Source organism: Lagenorhynchus albirostris, chromosome 20 (assembly GCF_949774975.1).
Source record: "Lagenorhynchus albirostris chromosome 20, mLagAlb1.1, whole genome shotgun sequence".
NCBI lineage: Eukaryota > Metazoa > Chordata > Mammalia > Artiodactyla > Delphinidae > Lagenorhynchus > Lagenorhynchus albirostris.
In genome coordinates, this window is record NC_083114.1 from 7,429,464 (window position 1) to 7,446,652 (window position 17,189).

General features: G+C 48.0%; 1 protein-coding gene across 2 annotated transcripts in view; it reads right to left on the bottom strand.

Annotated features, from left to right (window-relative positions):
* USP43 (ubiquitin specific peptidase 43) overlaps positions 1 to 17,189 on the bottom strand; it is a 62,279-nt gene that overhangs the window by 10,592 nt on the left and 34,498 nt on the right. Inside the window, exons 8-14 of one of the 2 annotated variants that reach the window (XM_060134263.1) lie at positions 15,842 to 15,953; positions 11,977 to 12,080; positions 10,788 to 10,865; positions 9,869 to 9,995; positions 9,416 to 9,752; positions 7,116 to 7,274; positions 5,991 to 6,155 (exon numbers count right to left, since the gene is read on the bottom strand). In XM_060134263.1, coding sequence (XP_059990246.1) covers positions 5,991 to 6,155; positions 7,116 to 7,274; positions 9,416 to 9,752; positions 9,869 to 9,995; positions 10,788 to 10,865; positions 11,977 to 12,080; positions 15,842 to 15,953 — 1,082 coding nt within the window. Of the gene's footprint in view, positions 1 to 5,990; positions 6,156 to 7,115; positions 7,275 to 9,400; positions 9,753 to 9,868; positions 9,996 to 10,787; positions 10,866 to 11,976; positions 12,081 to 15,841; positions 15,954 to 17,189 lie in introns of both variants that reach the window. The other variant, XM_060134262.1, reaches the window with a different exon arrangement.

Below are 17,189 nucleotides of genomic sequence, written 5' to 3' on the forward strand. Positions count from 1 at the left end.
TCCCTATCCCACCCCTCTAGGTGGTCACAAAGCACCGAGCTGATCTCCCTGTGCTATGCGGCCGCTTCCCACGAGCTATCTATTTTACGTTTGGTAGTGTATATATGTCCGTGCCACTCTCTCACTTTGTCCCAGCTTACCCTTCCCCCTCCCCATATCCTCAAGTCCATTCTCTAGTAGGTCTGTGTCTTTCTTCTCGTCTTACCCCTAGGTTCTTCATGACATTTTTTTTCTTAGATTCCATATATATGTGTTAGCATACGGTATTTGTCTTTCTCTTTCTGACTTACTTCATTCTGTATGACAGACTCTAGGTCCATCCACCTCACTACAAATAACTCAATTTCGTTTCTTTTTATGGCTGAGTAATATTCCATTGTATATATGTGCCACATCTTCTTTATCCATTCATCCAATGATGGACACTTAGGTTGTTTCCATCTCCTGGCTATTGTAAATAGAGCTGCAATGAACATTTTGGTACATGACTCTTTTTGAATTATGGTTTTCTCAGGGTATATGCCCAGTAGTGGGATTCCTGGGTCCTATGGTAGTTCTATTTGTAGTTTTTTAAGGAACCTCCATACTGTTCTCCATATTGGCTGTATCAATTCACATTCCCACCAGCAGTGCAAGAGGGTTCCCTTTTCTCCACACCCTCTCCAGCATTTATTGTTTGTAGATTTTTTGATGATGGCCATTCTGACTGGTGTGAGATGATACCTCATTGTAGTTTTGATTTGCATTTCTCTAATGACTAATGATGTTGAGCATTCTTTCATGTGTTTGTTGGCAGTCTGTATATCTTCTTTGGAGAAACGTCTATTTAGGTCTTCTGACCATTTTTGGATTGGGTTGTTTGTTTTTCTGTTATTGAGCTGCATGAGCTGCTTGTATATTTTGGAGATTAATCCTTTGTCAGTTGCTTCATTTGCAAATACTTTCTCCCATTCTGAGGGTTGTCGTTTGGTCTTGTTTATGGTTTCCTTTGCTGTGCAAAAGCTAAGAGCCACAGAGCCAGGACTCTGGCAGCCGGAGGGAGCGGGTCTATGTGCAGCCCGGTTACTTCCCAGGTGAGCTTGTGACTGGTTACGTCGTTACGTCCGGGGCTCAGCTTTCTCCTTGGTAAAAGGGCTATCATTTCACCTCTCCCAGAGTTCTGAATGAGTAGATGAGATAAGTAACATGCCTGCAAGGGTCTGGAGGACAGTTATTCTGCAATATTACTTCTCCTCCCATCCCAGCCCTCTCTGTCTCTCTGGGGAGTTTTCTGGAGCTATGCCTGACGCCTGTCTGAGTACCCTGCTGAAAAGTTGGCCATCTTTTGAAGTTGCCTCCTTAAGGGGTGTGAAACACATTTCTTCTTGGGAGAACTGAGAAATGGCCCAAGGTCCTATGCCTCTGGACAGAACTGGGATGGATTTATGAGCTTGTCAGTGGCTCATGCTGATGGGGGATGGACAAGCTGGGGAAGGAATGTCTTTTTTTGTTCACCAGACACTACCCTAAATGTGCAGTCATAAAAATGTGAAGGGAAAAGAAACGCCCAGACAGGGTGAGTCAGAATATAATGCATGAAATAGTACGCCAACACAGAGCGGATCCTAAGGAAATCAGACCGCTGTGATTTGCAGGGGGCAGTGGTGCAATCAGCCTTCTGTCTAATAGTGAGATATTGGGAGCCAAAATGCTGAACGTGGAGGAATAATTCACCAAAATTTGATACATAAACCATAATAACCAGAGGGTTGGAGTCCATGACAATCTAAAACCACCTGCCGCTTTAAAATTCTATCATCAGGGGAGTTCCCTGGTGGCGCAGTGGTTAAGAATCTGCCTGCCAATGCAGGGAACACGGGTTCAAGCCCTGGTCTGGGAAGATCTCACATGCCGTGGAGCAACTAAGCCTGGGCGCCACAACTACTGAGCCTGTGCTCTAGAGCCTGCATGCCACAACTACTGAAGCCCACGTGACTAGAGCCCGTGCTCCGCAACAAGAGAAGCCACCGCAGTGAGAAGCCCGCGCACCACAACGAAAAGTAGCCCTCACTCGCCGCAACTAGAGAAAGCCCGCCCGTAGCAATGAAGATCCAACGCAGCCAAAAATAAATAAATAAATAAATTTATTAAAAAAAAATTCTATCATCATATTTATTCCCACTCAAATACGTAACAAGAGCCTGGGACACACCAGGAACTGTGTTAGCTACTTTGATAGAACAGTAACTTAAAGTGTAAAGGAATAAGTAGCTGACGAATAAACACACAAACACCCCAACAATTTCACTCCCAGGTAAACAGCCAACAGAAATGCAGACGTACGTACAACAGAAAGGCATGAACAAAAATGGTCATAGCCGTACTACTAGTAATAGCCCCAAACGGAAACAACCCCAATATCCAACCACAGTGGAATAAATAAGCAAAATGTAATCTATTCCTACAGCGTGGGAGGTTTTGATGAGGGAAGTGGAGCACCCCATCAGGGTGCAAAAGGACACCAGCAGACGTTTCCCAAAGACAGTCCGTCACGTGTCTTCACCACAAAACGTGTGTGGATTTTTGGAGAATCCACAAATAACTCAAGAATCCGGAAATCTCTAACGACTCAAAGTGCTTCCCCTGACGATCAAGCCAAACTTCTCCAGGTCAGCCTCTGAGATCAAATCCAGCCCATCCGTGAACCCCTCGCACATAAGGTGGTTCTCCCCACCCTACCCATCATGATTTCTTTTCCAAATGCCTGCTTTTGCTTTTTTATTGACAATAGTCAACAGTCAATAGACAACAATCTCTCTTTCTCCCTCTCTCTGATATGTACAATTAAACTTGCCGTGCAGAGAACCTGTAACAGAGAACAAACATGACTCCATGTTGGATCTATTTCTTTAGCTGTAACCCTTGTGCTCTGTTGCCTATCTCAGTCATGCTGGCTCTGCACCTTTTGTAAAAGAATGTTGCCTAGAGCCTGAAATATAGCCCATTTTCAAGGCGCTGACCTTTAAAGGTATAACAATTTCCCATTCACGTAGAGATAAAAAGTTGCAGAACAGAAAATAACAATTCTCTTGTTGGAGGTTTATAGCAACATTATGACCAGATCTACCTGGGCAGCTGCAAGAACAAAGGATTCCTGCCCTGAGAAGTGTGCAAGGACCAGCCACACCCCCTCCCCTTTTAGTATAAGGAAAGCTTGATTTCTACCTTGGGTAGATGGTTCTTTGCGGCACGAACCCACCATCTTCTCGGCCTGCTGGCTTAACAAATACAGTCGCTATTCCTTGCGCCAACACTATGGTCTCTTGATCTATTGGCCTGTCATGCGGTGAGCAGTACAAGCTTAGACTCGGTAACAAACTTTATGTGTCTGAGTTATCTTGGGTTGGTTTGTGTTTTTTGTTTGTTTGTTTGTTTTTGCGGTACGGGAGCCTCTCACCGCTGTGGCCCCTCCCGCCGCGGAGCACAGGCCCCGGACGCGCAGGCTCAGCGGCCATGGCTCACGGGCCCAGCCGCTCCGCGGCATGTGGGATCTTCCCGGACCGGGGCACGAACCCGTGTCCCCTGCATCGGCTCCCAACCACTGCGCCACCAGGGAAGCCCTGTTTTTTTCTGATAAATGGAATAAAATGAAAAAGGCATTGATATATACCACAAATATACGTCTCACCAATATAATGTTGAACAAAGGAAGTCAAAGAAAAAAGAATGTGTGGGCTTCCGTGGTGGCGCAGTGGTTGGGACTCCGCCTGCCGATGCAGGGGACACGGGTTTGTGCCCCGGTCCGGGAAGATCCCACATGCCGCGGAGCGGCTGGGCCCGTGAGCCATGGCCGCTGAGCCTGCGCGTCCGGGGCCTGTGCTCCGCGGCGGGAGGGGCCACAGCGGTGAGAGGCCCGCGTACCAAAAAAAAAAAAAAAGAATGGGTGACTCCATTTACATAAAGTTTCCAACGAGGCAAAACTAATCTATGTGTTAGAAGTCAGAATAATACTTCCTGCTGGAAAGGAGGGAAACAGTAAAGATTGAGAAGGATACGGGGTTGGGGTGGGGGGAGGTAGAGATGACCTAGAACTTTCTATTGCTTAATCTCAGTGATAGTTACACGGGTATGTTGTATGATAATTCATCAGATGTACACCTGTGATCAGTACACTTTACTGTATACACGTGGTACTTCAATTAAAAATTTTTTATTTATAAAACCAAATCAGGTGCTAATAGGAAACATGGAAACTAAAAGTAATTAGAATGTGCTGCCACCTTCTGATGGAAGGAACACGGAGGCCAAAGAGGCACAGACGGACGGACAGACTTTCTGAAACTTTCTGCTTTTCTGAAAACGTTTGTTTCTGTAGTTATTGCCTCTACCTCCTGCATGATCATCACATTTTCCCTCTAGTCGGGACCATCTGAATGCTAACATGCTCCATGAGTTCTTATTTGGCAAAGAAAACCCCAAAGTGCTGTCAGCCCACATTCCTCTGCAGCTATTGCCTCTTTAATCACAGTCTTTGATGGAACCCATATCCACCGTCAATTCTTTAACCCAGGCTCTTTTCCACCTGTTACTGACAGCTTCCATTCTTTCCAAACTGTGACAGATGCTCTTGGCAAGTCACTGGTGACCTTCCAGCCCGATGGTCACTTACCCATCTTCATCCTACTCAGCCTCTCAACAGTATGTGACACAGTTGGCTTCTTCCTCCTTGAAAGATTCCCCTTTTTTGCATCTGTGACCCATGTTTGCCCAGTTTTCTTTCTATTTCACAGGCCACTCCTCTGTTTTCTGTGCTGTCCTCTCTGCCTTTGCTCAACCTCTAGATGTAGGAGAGCGCCAGGGTTGGTCTTAGGTCTTTACTTGTTTCTATCTGTATAATTTCCCTACGAGAGCTCAGCCAGCCCCGTGGCTTTAAAGTCCATCCGTGTGGTGATGACCCTCAAATATTTTTCTCCACTCCTTAGCTATCATCTTGATCTGGAAGTCTTACCGGAGTCTCAAAACGACCATGTCAAACATTGGATTTCCCTCTAAAATAGACCCTGCATCCTAGCCAACCAAGCCCTTCCCACCTGTACTACTACTGGTCACCTAGTTATGTGGACACCAAGCAAAGAGTCCTCCTTGGTTCCTCTCTCCCTCACACCCCAAACCAGCAAATCCTGTTAGCTCTATCTTCAAATATACCCCGGATCTGACCACCTCGTACCTCACCCACTAACCCAAGCCACCACCTGCTCTCACCTGGAAAACCACAGCCAGACCTCTCAGCTGGCCGTCTGGCTTCCTACCCCTCCTGTGATGCATTCACACAGCAGCTAAAGTAGGCTTTGCGAAAGTATCAGATTGATGACCTGCTGCTCAAATCTCCCAGTAGCTCCCACCCACCCCCGCAATTGGCATACAATGCAGACTTGGTACCATGTGACAAAGGCACGCTCCCAACTACCTCCTGTCACTCTGGCCGCAGCTCTGGTCTCTCCTGCACCCCCCTACCCCCCATCCCACGCTCACTCCCACCTCACAGCCCTCACCCTGACCGTGCGGAGCACACGCCCAGACTTCACAGGACTCACTCGCACTCAGGCCTCTGCTCCAAACTCACCTCCTCGGAAAGGCCTTCCCCACCCGCCCTACCTAACGGGCCCTCTGCATCCCTTCTCCCCCACCCCTGGCCTAGATACCTTCTTCCCTTGATGATTCACCTCCTCGCCCTCATCCCTGCTTTACACCCCGTCATGAGATTCATTCACTCGTTGATGCGCTGTGGGCCCCCTTTAGATGGTCAGCTCCAGGGAGCACAGACGGTAGTGGGCAGGGGGCGGGCCAGGTCCTGAGAGCCCCGATTTGGGAAATCAATAAACCTCTCGTACCGAGGGACTCTGTACGCTCCGAGCCGTGAAGTGCGAGCACCTTCATAAAGCTGAGGAGTGACGGTCGCTACAGAGAATGAAAGCAAGCTCAGCGAGTTTAACCAACGTGACCGAACGTACCCTTTCCTTGGCTGGGGAGGCTCTTGGTGCAGGAGGCAGGCCCAGGCAGCTGGGGCCGGGCTGGGCCGGGGGTGGGGCTCCAGGACAGCAGGCTGCCCCTCATGCTACCATCACTGCTCCCAAGCCGGAGGAGCCAGTGATCGGACAAGGAGGAACTGGTGGAACCTGTAGGAGCACAGAGAGGGCAGGCTGGACCCACCTCCATCCTTCGGGGCCCCCCGGGCACCTCTCACGGCCAGATTCCCATCCCCGAGCCCGGAGCTACAGAACCAGAGTAGAATTACAGAAACGAGACTGAATCTCTGGAGGAGAACCTATAACTGACGAACCATGAGACCAAGCCTACACACTTAGGGAAAGGCACTCGGGCACAGAAAGGACAGAATGTTGATGAGAACTGAAAGGCTTTTAGTGAAATTACTGGTCGCCAAGTCCAGTTTTCTAAATATGGCATGTTTTTCACTCTCGCCACGTCTACCTTCTGTGAAAAGAAGGCAGACTTTGCATGACGGTGGGTTTAGACCTGCTGGGGCATCTGGTTTTCCTTGGCCATTTTCCAACCATCTGGGTGCAGAAGATCTGAGTCATTTTTTCAAAAATGTTCTTTCGCGCCTAAGTAAGGATGGCTAGTTCGCAGAGTGAAATCTGACACACAAAAAGGTGCGTGTTGACCCTTCTTTTCCATCTCCAGACTGCCAAGCAAGTTGGAGGTTGTCTAGTAAACTTATCTCTGGGGTGTGGTTAAGTAACTATTTCCTATGAAGGTCCCTCATCCCTTATACCTGCCCTTCCCTTTCTACCAGGACCAATGCAGGGTTCTACTGCACAACTTTAATTAAGATATGGCTCAGCATGGGTGGGAGCGGAAATATGGAATCCCATGCTCCCAAGATACAGAATCTTGCCACAGATACAGAATCTTATTCCTTTTCCCGTTCTTGCATTTCAGTATGTCCCTCCCACGTCCTTGCAAACGGGACACTAGTCTGTAGGGCTCTACACGCTCTGTAGCAGCAAAGCTTCCTCTTTCAGATCCTTGCTGACCTCTCCCGGGCCTCGATGTCTGATAGAGCATCCTCCCCGTTCCCAATCCTCCCCTCTCCTGTAAGGACCAGCAAAACCTACCTCTCATGGAGCTGCTGGCTGACCAGGGAGGGATGCTGTTTCTCTTCTGATAAAACAGGATGTAAGCCCCTCGCGTATTGACCTCATCTTCTAGAAGCGGTTCCACCGTGCTGTCGTCATAACTGTACCACTGGCCATCCAGAGAGTTCCGGCAGTAGGCTGCGAAGGTCCAAACCCCAAGTCCCCATTACTGGAGCCCCCCAAAGCAGGAAGACATTTCCCACTGGCATGGCTGAAAAACGGACGTTTGTAATAGAAACGCTGGACCATTTTTAGCCGGAAGTGAATGTGGCAGAATCAGCAAGGATAACCAGTTACACACCCAGATAGATGCTCACTGATCCAGTGAGCTGTTACCACACAAGCTGAATCCTTACGTCGTAGAGCCTGTTCAGGCAAAATCTCCAATAAGAGGGAGTCCCGATTTATAACACTTATGGGAGTCCCAGGCAATAAGGCCAATGTCCACCCCCGTTCTTTCGAGGACCTTCAAAATGCATGTCTCTGATTCAGTACGCAAGGAAAATATGCAGTTGGGATTATGGTACACTTCTTTCCTACCTAAGAACTGCAGTCAAACATTTAAGAAAATGTTCATAAATAAGATTCTCACCACCTTCTAAACAAGTACGAGAAATAGTCCTCTCCTTTCCCTCCACACCTCAGGAAATGGCTCCATAACTATTCCACGACCATTCCATAACCATAATTCGGAAGTCAGCCAACATTTTTCTGTAATGGGCCAAACAGACAACGTTTTAGGCTTTGCAGGTCCCCGATGGCCACATACGGTCTCTGCCATGTATTCTTGTTGTTTTGGTTGGGTTTTTTTTAAACCACTTTTTAGAATGTAAAAACCACTTTTAACTCATGGGCTGTACAAATACGGGTGCCACACTGGATGTGGCCCACAAGCCACACTTTCCTGGCTCCTGCACCAGCCCAAGGGGGCACGGAGAAGGTCGTCTCTGCTCCTCCTTTTCTCTTCCACCCCACGCTGAGTCCAAAAGCCAGTCTCACTGATCCTCTTTCCAAAATATGCCTTGAATACCCTGTCATCACCCAAGTCCCAGCCAACACCATCTCTCACTTGAGCCCCAGAAACTTCCTCCTAACTGGAATTCCCACTTCCACTCTTGCGCTACCCAATTCTCTGCTCGAGCTAAGACCTCAGTTTGTGAACTAGATTATGTCTTTATTCCTCTGCCTAAAACCTTTGAATGGCTTCCCATCACCCTCTGAAAAAAGTGCAAACTCTTGTCTGTGGCCCACAGGGTCTCCGGACCCAGCTCCATCTTAGGTCACTTTCCCCTTCAGCCACAACAGGCTTTCATCAATTCTTAAACACGCAAACTCCGCCTCAGGGCCTTCACGCAGGCTGGTAGCTCTGCCCATGTTTTCCCCCCATTATTCACACAGCTAGTTCCACCTCATCCTTCAGCTCTTGACCTAAAAAGGTAACATCCTCAGGGAGGCCTTATCTGTATCTCAGACACATCAACCAATCACCTTTCCATGACACCAAGTAGGGAAAGTACTAAAGGGACAAGCACCTTTTTATTGTCTGTGTCTGAAATTAGTCCCATGAGGGCAGGACTCCTATCTGTCTTGTTCATCACTGAGACTCCAGCACCTAGCCCAGAGTTTGGCATAGAATGGGACTTCATAAACATTTGTTCAATGAATGAATGAGTGATGATCTTGGATTTTTATACAGCCTGGTGCTTTCCAAATTGCAGGTTCATTACTACACTAGGAATAGAGCATTTTTCCCAAAAATGAAATATGCTCAAGCATTTTTTCAAAAATGAAATACTTTATATTATTCTAGAAGAGACCAAGGTACACGATTATGAACAACTGAACGAGCTGCCAAGCTGTCTGTTTCTGTCCTTCCAGCCTTCATTCTCTCCAAGTCCCTCCGAGGGATTAACAATTAAAGGTACCCCACAGAAATAAAAGATACCGAATCTGGTAAGTAGGAGTCCGTGTGCTGAATCACAGACGAGGATCAATGGCACTCTCTGGGTTCCAACAGCTACCCTCTGGTATCCGACACGGCCAAAAACTCGGGCTGTAACTAACTTTCTATTCCAACCCCTCACGGAACTCCGCTGGACGCTTGGACCAGACGCCACCACCCCACCCCCGGCAGGTGCCCGGTGTGCGCCGGGTCAGGGGTCAGCTGGTGCCGAGTGCCCGAGCGAGCTCGGCATCCCAGGGGTGCCCCTTCCCCGGGCACCTGGAGGCCCGGGCCGCAGCCACGGGCCGTGAGGCAGGCTCACCTGTGTAATGCCCACCTTGCAAACTGCCGTGGTGGTTGCAGACCGCGTACAGGTCGTACAGGAAGTCTGGTGGGTAGCTGGTGGGCAGGCAGGCCGGCTGCTTCCAGGAAGGAGGCCAGGGGCCCGGGGAGGCCTTGGGGCCCGTGCTTCTCTGGGCCACATGGGGAGCCATGTCGAGGCCGGCGAGCGGGAACTTCACCAGCGTGGAGAGCTTGTTTCTCCTCTCGCCCACTTGGCAGAACCGTTTCAGGTGGATGATGAGTATGTCGGGCAGGGTCCACAGGCTCAGCTTCACCACGCCCTGCTGCAGGGCCTGGCAGTGGGGACACCGCCACGCATCGTCCTGGGCCAGCTGGAAGGGAAGCCACCGGGACCGTAAGCCACTCCCCCCCCCCCCCCCCCGCGGGGTCGTGACCCACCCACTGACAGGCCCCGGGCCGGAAGGGGCGTGGACTCCCAGGGCGGGACCTGCTCCTCCTTGGTGTAGAACTGGAAACACTCGTCCAGGCTGCAGCTCTGCTGCTGGTGGGCTTGCTGTTGCCGCCACACGCTGTCCGCGTCCTGGACCCGCTCCTCCTGGATGCTCCCGAACAGGCTGCAGGAGCAGACAGAGGCCACGCGGGGTCTCACCCCTGAGGGGGCCCTACTCCCAGCTAACGGGGTGCAAAGCATCTGCCCGGGAGGCAAAGGCCCCCTTCCCAGGGCTCCCAGGGCACCCACTCGCTTTTACTGGACTTCTCAGTGCCCCCATGGACCCAGAGAGGGACCGAGCCCTTGGCTTACTCATTTTTGTTTCATGTCGTGGTGCAAGGCCTGGCACCTAGCAGGAGATTAATAAACACTCGCCGGACTGAACAGTGTCCTTTCCCGAAGTCGGGCAGATGCACTCGGTGTTAGAGAAGCAGCCATGCTGAGTGATTAAGAGCATGGACTTGAGGCGACAGTGGGTTCAAAGCCCGGCTCTGCCAGGCACGGGCTGTGTGACACTGAGCAACCGTTTAACCTCTCTGTGCCTCAGTTTCCACATCTGATGATGTGGATTCGTGTCGGACCTACCGCACAGGAACTGATGCATGAAATAAACTGCATGGATGTAAAGGGCTCGGAGCAGTGGCTGGCACGGGGTGAGTGGGTAAGTGTCACCTCACCATTTCCAACTGTGACTGTTACCACCACTCACACCACCCACAGCCATCGTTATTATTACTCCTGTCGCTGTTGTTTATATACAGACAATTGCCATTGGGGCTTCTCTGAGGAATGGGCCACACGGCATCCAGGGGGCATCATACACCCCACTGTCGCATCAGGGGAACTGGTACAGGAAGGTCCGTTTGCACGGACAGGCCCTGTCTCCTCTGCCAGAGCTGGGCTCTGCTGGACTCACTGCTCCTTGGTGCCACTGTCCCACTCCACGGCCAGTTTGATGTGCGGGGGGCCTCCCGGCCTCCTGAGGTGCAGAGCCCTGATGAGAGAACAGGGAGCCCATCAAAGGCATGGAGTCTGCTTCCCACTCTCTCCTCCACCCCCAGGACTGATGTTCCCAACAGAAATGTCCAAAGCTGCATGGAAACTGAGGTCGGGGGTCTGGGGAGGTGCTGTCTGCAGAAGACTTGGTCCTCAATCCACCCCTGAAGGCTCTGTCCCAGCTCCCCTGGGAGCTGGCGAGCTCCGAGGATTTGGTGGCTGCAAGGCCACGACTCAGCCCTCCCACTGCAGCCCCAGCCATCTTCTCAGTGTCGAGGAGGCCGTTCTGCTTGAACGTCCTCAGCAAATACCCAGTTATGATGATGCCTCAAATGAGCTGCTAGGCTTTCCTCCACTGCACAGTGAAAGGAGCACCTTCCAGTCCACCTCCATGACCTGAAAGGTCTTCCCCTTCCAGACTCTCCCATACCCAGAAAATCTCAGTGTGAATCAACCCATCGCTCTTTCCAGCTGCTTGGGCTCAGCCCATCTCAGAAGAGGTTGTCTGGCCTTAATGCGGAAGACACAGGACAAGGAGAGAGTGGAAGATGTGAAATCAACAAGACACATATGGGGACTTCCCTGGCGGTCCAGTGGTTAGGGCTCCATGCTTCCACTGCATGGGGCATGGGTTCGATCCCTGGTCAGGGAACTAAGATCCTGCAAGCCGCGTGGTGTGGCCAAAAAAAAAAACCAAGACGCATATATACGAGTGACAGACAAGAGGGTCTGCACCTAAAAGAAGGTTTTGAATGTACTGCAAGAAAAAAGTGGAGATGTCACATGTGTCCCTAACTGTCACCAAGATGATTCGAAAACAGGTTTTGAGCTCACGGAAGTACACAGTCCTTAACCAGCCGCATGAATGTGTGTAAATTCACTAATCATTGGGAACCTCAGTGTCTCCCCATCTCTGAAGTGGCCGTCAGTCCCGCTCTAGACATGAGGGTTGAAAGCACAGAATGTGTATAAGGACCTAACCCAGGCGCTGGTGCTGAAGACCAAAGGCAGCTAAGATTGTCATCAGTCTTATTGATACACAGCCTTGAAGGAGTCTAGTCAGGTAGGAACGTATGCATTCTCTTACCACGTCTGGAACATCCCCTTACCTGTCAACTGTCCAGTGATAGAGGGGCTGGCTGTCCTTTGGGGACAAGTAGCTGCAGGCCAGGGACAGCCCCACAACCCGGATGGAGAACAGTGACCCCAGGTTCTGCCAGGCCAAGAACAAGAAGTAGGTCATCCCACATGTTGGTGTGAATCAGACGGTTAAGTGCAAAGAAGTTACTCAAAAAATGTAACCTTTTGCTTATAGTGTATTTTGAATATGCCCTTAATAATTATTCCAAATCCAGAGATATAAAGGCTTCAGTTTTTTTAGAAGATACACCCTATACCTTTTAACATAGTGATCTAATACCGTGTAACACATTAAATTCTCCAAAACAATGAACACAGTGATTTAAAATAACACAGGTTTAATTGGGACAAATGTTAGCACAGTTAATAGGGAATTAAACCAATTCTGTTCATTAATTATTAGCAGCTAATTTACTTTATTAAGATGATTATTAACGTCACCAGATTACCAAAATGAGGCAATTATCTAAAAACAAGTTAGTGTGCATTTTACGTCTCAAATGCTAAATAAGTATTTATACATGTCGAAATAAGCTGCGTAAAAGAAATACCACCTATGTTGTTATTCTAAGATGGACACTTTTTTCATTTTAACTTTTCTGAAATTGAAGTGAGCCTTAAACAGCCTTATTCACAATAGTCAACAGGTAGAAGCAACCCAAGTATCATACCATCAACAGATGGATGGATAAACAAAATGTGGCATATACGCACAATGGAATACTACTCAGCCTTCAAAAGGAAGAAAATTCAGATGCATGATACAACATGCATGGACCTTGAAAATATTTTGCTTAGTGAAATAAGCCAGACACAGGAGGGCAAATATTGTATGATTCTGTTTATTTTGTTTTATTTTACTTTTTTTGTGGTACACGGGCCTCTCACTGCTGTGGCCTCTCCCGTTGCGGAGCACAGGCTCTGGACGCGCAGGCTCAGCGGCCATGGCTCACGGGCCCAGCCGCTCCGTGGCATGTGGGATCTTCCCAGACCGGGGCACGAACCCGTGTCCCCTGCATCGGCAGGCGGACTCCCAACCACTGCACCACCAGGGAAGCCCTATGATTCTGTTTATATGAGGTCCCTAGAGTAGCCAAATTCATGGAGACAGAAGGTAGAGTGGAGGTTCTCACGGGCTAGGGGTTGGGGCAATGGGGAGTTGTTATTTAATCGGTATAATTTTTGTGGGTATGGTGAAAAATCTGGGGAGTATAGTTGTGATGGTTATGCAGCATGGTGAATATAATTCATGTACATTTGTGAACGGTTACAATACACATTACATACATTTTACCACAATATCTAAAAAAAAAAAAATCAATGGTCTCTTCAAGCAATGGAAATACAGTTCTTAAAATTGTCACTGATGACCTTGGCCATGACTAGAAAAAAATGAAATGTTCTTACAAAGTCTGACAAAGATAAGTGGCAGAAATCTCTACTTAAAAAACACTGATGAGGGCTTCCCTGGTGGTGCAGTGGTTGAGAGTCCGCTCGCCAATGCAGGGGACACGGGTTCGTGCCCCGGTCCGGGAGGATCCCACATGCCGCGGAGCAGCTGGGCCCGTGAGCCATGGCGGCTGAGCCTGCGTGTCTGGAGCCTGTGCTCCACAACGGGAGAGTCCACAACAGTGAGAGGCCCGCGTACCGCAAAAAACAAACAAACAAAAAAAACACTGATGAAATGTAGGTTGAATTCAGGCAGGAGAAGAGAAGGAAAACATTATAATTCAAAGAAACAGTAACAGGGCAAAGACCGTGTGACCCAAAACATAGTCAGGGAGCTCTAAGCCGACTCCTGGGCTGTGGTAGCTGATGGGGGAGGGGCAATAAGTGTGACATTTGGGGAGTGTGGACACCTCACTGGACTATACCTACACTCTAGCTGACCTGCCGCTTCAACAAACACAAAACTGATGGCTGGAAGCAAGCTGACTTCAGGGGCTTGGATTCAGGGCTGGCCATGGGAGGGTGTACTTCCCAAGGAGAAGTTAGTTAAATCTGGGGGGGAAAGCTCTTTTTCCTGGCACCCTAATGGAGCCTTGCTGTTTGCATGGCAACATAATAAGGCACCTACACTGCAGAGAAGCAGCTCGCCCTGCCTGCCCACGAAGAAAATTTACAAAGGAACCAGAAAAATTCCTAGGCAATGATCAATCTCTTTTCTTCATAATTCATTGCAAATTAATCCCATCTAGCTAATTGGTCATTTTCGTAAGAGACATTTTCCTGTCCTTCATTCTTGGCTAGGGAAATTCACTTTGGAACCTTCAATGTATGTTCACTGCTTTTAATCTCTTTGGTTCAATGTTGAGAAGGCTGACAGGATTCTTTCCAAATTATTACCAATTCTTTTCAAATTCTTTTCAAACTCTTCAAAATATAAAAGCCTTGGGAATTCCCTGGTGGTCAGGTGGTTAGGCCTCGGCGCTTTCACTGCTGGGGCCAGGGTTCGATCCCTGGTTGGGGAACTAAGATGCCGCAAGCCACGCAGAGCGGCCAAAACAACAACAACAACAAAAACCAAAATATAAAAGCCTGTGGGTTAGATGGGTGAGCTAGCCTGGGAGCCTCACAGCCACTTAGAACACATTATTCTTACATAAAACCATGGGCATCCACACATGTGTCAATGTATCTATGGACAAGCGTCCGTAGCTGAGTTGGAGGTTGCCTGTATTCGAATTTTGCAGGCCCCACTGACTGCTTCATTGGTCTCTAAAATTGAAATGACCGGAGAGATGCAGAGGCAAGAGCACATGGGAGACCAGGGGGAGAATAAGAACAGCTGAGTTCAACGTTTGCATGAAAGCCGTTTCATCCACTCTCAACAGCCAGGAGCACAGGGTTTGGGGAAAGCTAAAGCTATTACTAGATATTCTGACCTACTTAGGGAGAAGTTCGAGTTTCTAATTTGGGCACCACAGCAGATATGCTGGGCAGTTCATGAAGCCTTTGGAGATAAAGATTTGGTGCAAATGTAGAAAAGGTCTTAAACCGGTATTTCGTGTAAATCCCAAATCAGATGTACGGTTTTCCCTAAGCAGGAAGGAACATGAATTATGAAGAACGATACAGAAATCCCTCTGAAATGTTTGGTACATCCCCCAAATGAAAAGTTCTTACTTAGAGAGTAGCTGGGGGAAAACAAATTTCTGAGGCTACCGACATGTCCCTAAACATGTTAAAGTCTTCTATGCCAAGCAGCCCTCAGAACAGGTTCTGATACTATCGGGGCTGAAAGGCATGGTTTTAGAATTTGTTGTTTTTATTTGGAAACTACCAGTCTGAGAATAAATAAATGAGCAAGGTAAAAAGGTGTTTCCCCTTGAGTTTTTAACCTGTTTTTCGAAAACTGGACAAAACTGTTTTAATACCTAGGTTTTCATATTTGGACATAAACATCGATTTTAATTTTCCACAGAAGTTATACCTCAAGTCCCTTGAAATTTTTGATCCAAATGTATAAGTTACAGTTTATTACAATAAGCTCCCCTCCAAGAAGAACTATGGGAAGCCATAAATATACGAAACTGAGATGAATGATGTAAATCCCACTCTTTATTCCAATGATGTTTTGAAAGATTTAACGAGCAAAAGCTCCGTCCATGAAAGGTATTTTGTAATGCCACAAAGAGAGAAACAGCACGGACCATAAAATGGTGATTTTCTTGCATATAAATCAAAGTTGTTTCATACGACAGTGTGAACACTGTCATTGACAGCAAATGCTTGTCTCTCCCGAGCTACCACTAGATTCCTACATCCCTCTCTCCACACCCCACCCCCCGACAACACACACACACACACACACACACACACTGACACACTGACCTGTACAGAAGCCTCGCTCTTCATGAGATAGCGGACCTTACTGAGAATGCACTGATGGAGCTGGACCCATGAGATGGCTCTGTCTTCCCTAATCAGGAAAGGTGGCCCAAACCTGGAAATCCAAGGAAATGAGGTTATTTCAGCAATAGAAAAACCAACAATACCCAACAGTCAAGAGCATTGGCTCTACTCATTGGCTTCTCTCAACTGGATAAGAGTTGAGCACAAAACACAATACAAAATTGCCCATCTGAGACCCTCGTTATGAATGGAGACATGGCAGTGTAAAGAGGTGGCTGGGAAGCCCTCTTCCCCAGAGAAAGAGCACAGGACCCAGAGGAAAGCCAGGCAGAGATAAGCCCAGTGGACATGTCGATGGCTTTGTGTATCAGGAATATTCTCGCAACGGGAATGTTTTCCATATCCTGATCCGAAGAGCACGCAGCAGTGAGCTTGTGGTGCCTAGACTGCCTGCTGTCAATTCCAGCTCTGCCCTGGGTACCTCTGGACAAATCACTGACCTTTGACTGCTCTCTGGCCCCACCTGCAAGGCTGCATGAAGATCCAGTGGGGTAAGAATGTGCTACTGTTGAATTAACTTTGCGCAAGTTAATTACGAGCTGGTGCACTGGATGGGCAAGGGCACTGGGCGTCAATTGTTGAATAGACAGATGGGTTTATTCACCTTATCCTCTATTACTAGGCATTTGGGTTGTTTCCAATTTTTTATTTAAGCAATGCTTGCTCATGGCAGGAACTATACACGTTCTTTTGCCTACGCCTTTGGGTGCACATGACTAAGTGTTTCTTTGGGATAAAGTTCCAGAAGTGGAAATAAGACCAAAGCTATTTATTTCCAACCTGCTCTCTAGAAAAGCCACACCAATTTACCCGTGAAGCATGTGCCCCATTCTCTTGACACTTGCCCAGAATGAGCATTATCAATTTTTTAAAGTTTTTTAATAGTCTGGAAGGTTAAGTATAGCACCTTGCTATTGCCATCAGAATTTCTTCTACGACTAACGAAGCTGAATATTTTAACCTATGCCTGTATTTCTTCTGTGAATTAATGTTCATCTCTGTGGCTCATTTTACTAAAAGAATACTATTTCTGTCCCTAATCTGAGAGCTACGTTTTATATGACGGATATGCATCCTTCAGCTGTCACATGATGTAAATACTTTTCTTCGTTTGTGCTTTGCCTTTCAAATGTGCTCTTAGCTTAGCATTTTAAATGTATTGAAAACATTAGACTTTTCCTTGATAGCCTCCTGCCTTAGGTGTTCAAACAGCCCCCAACTCAAAGATATAAATATTCCCCTATATTACATTCAAGTTATTTTATGG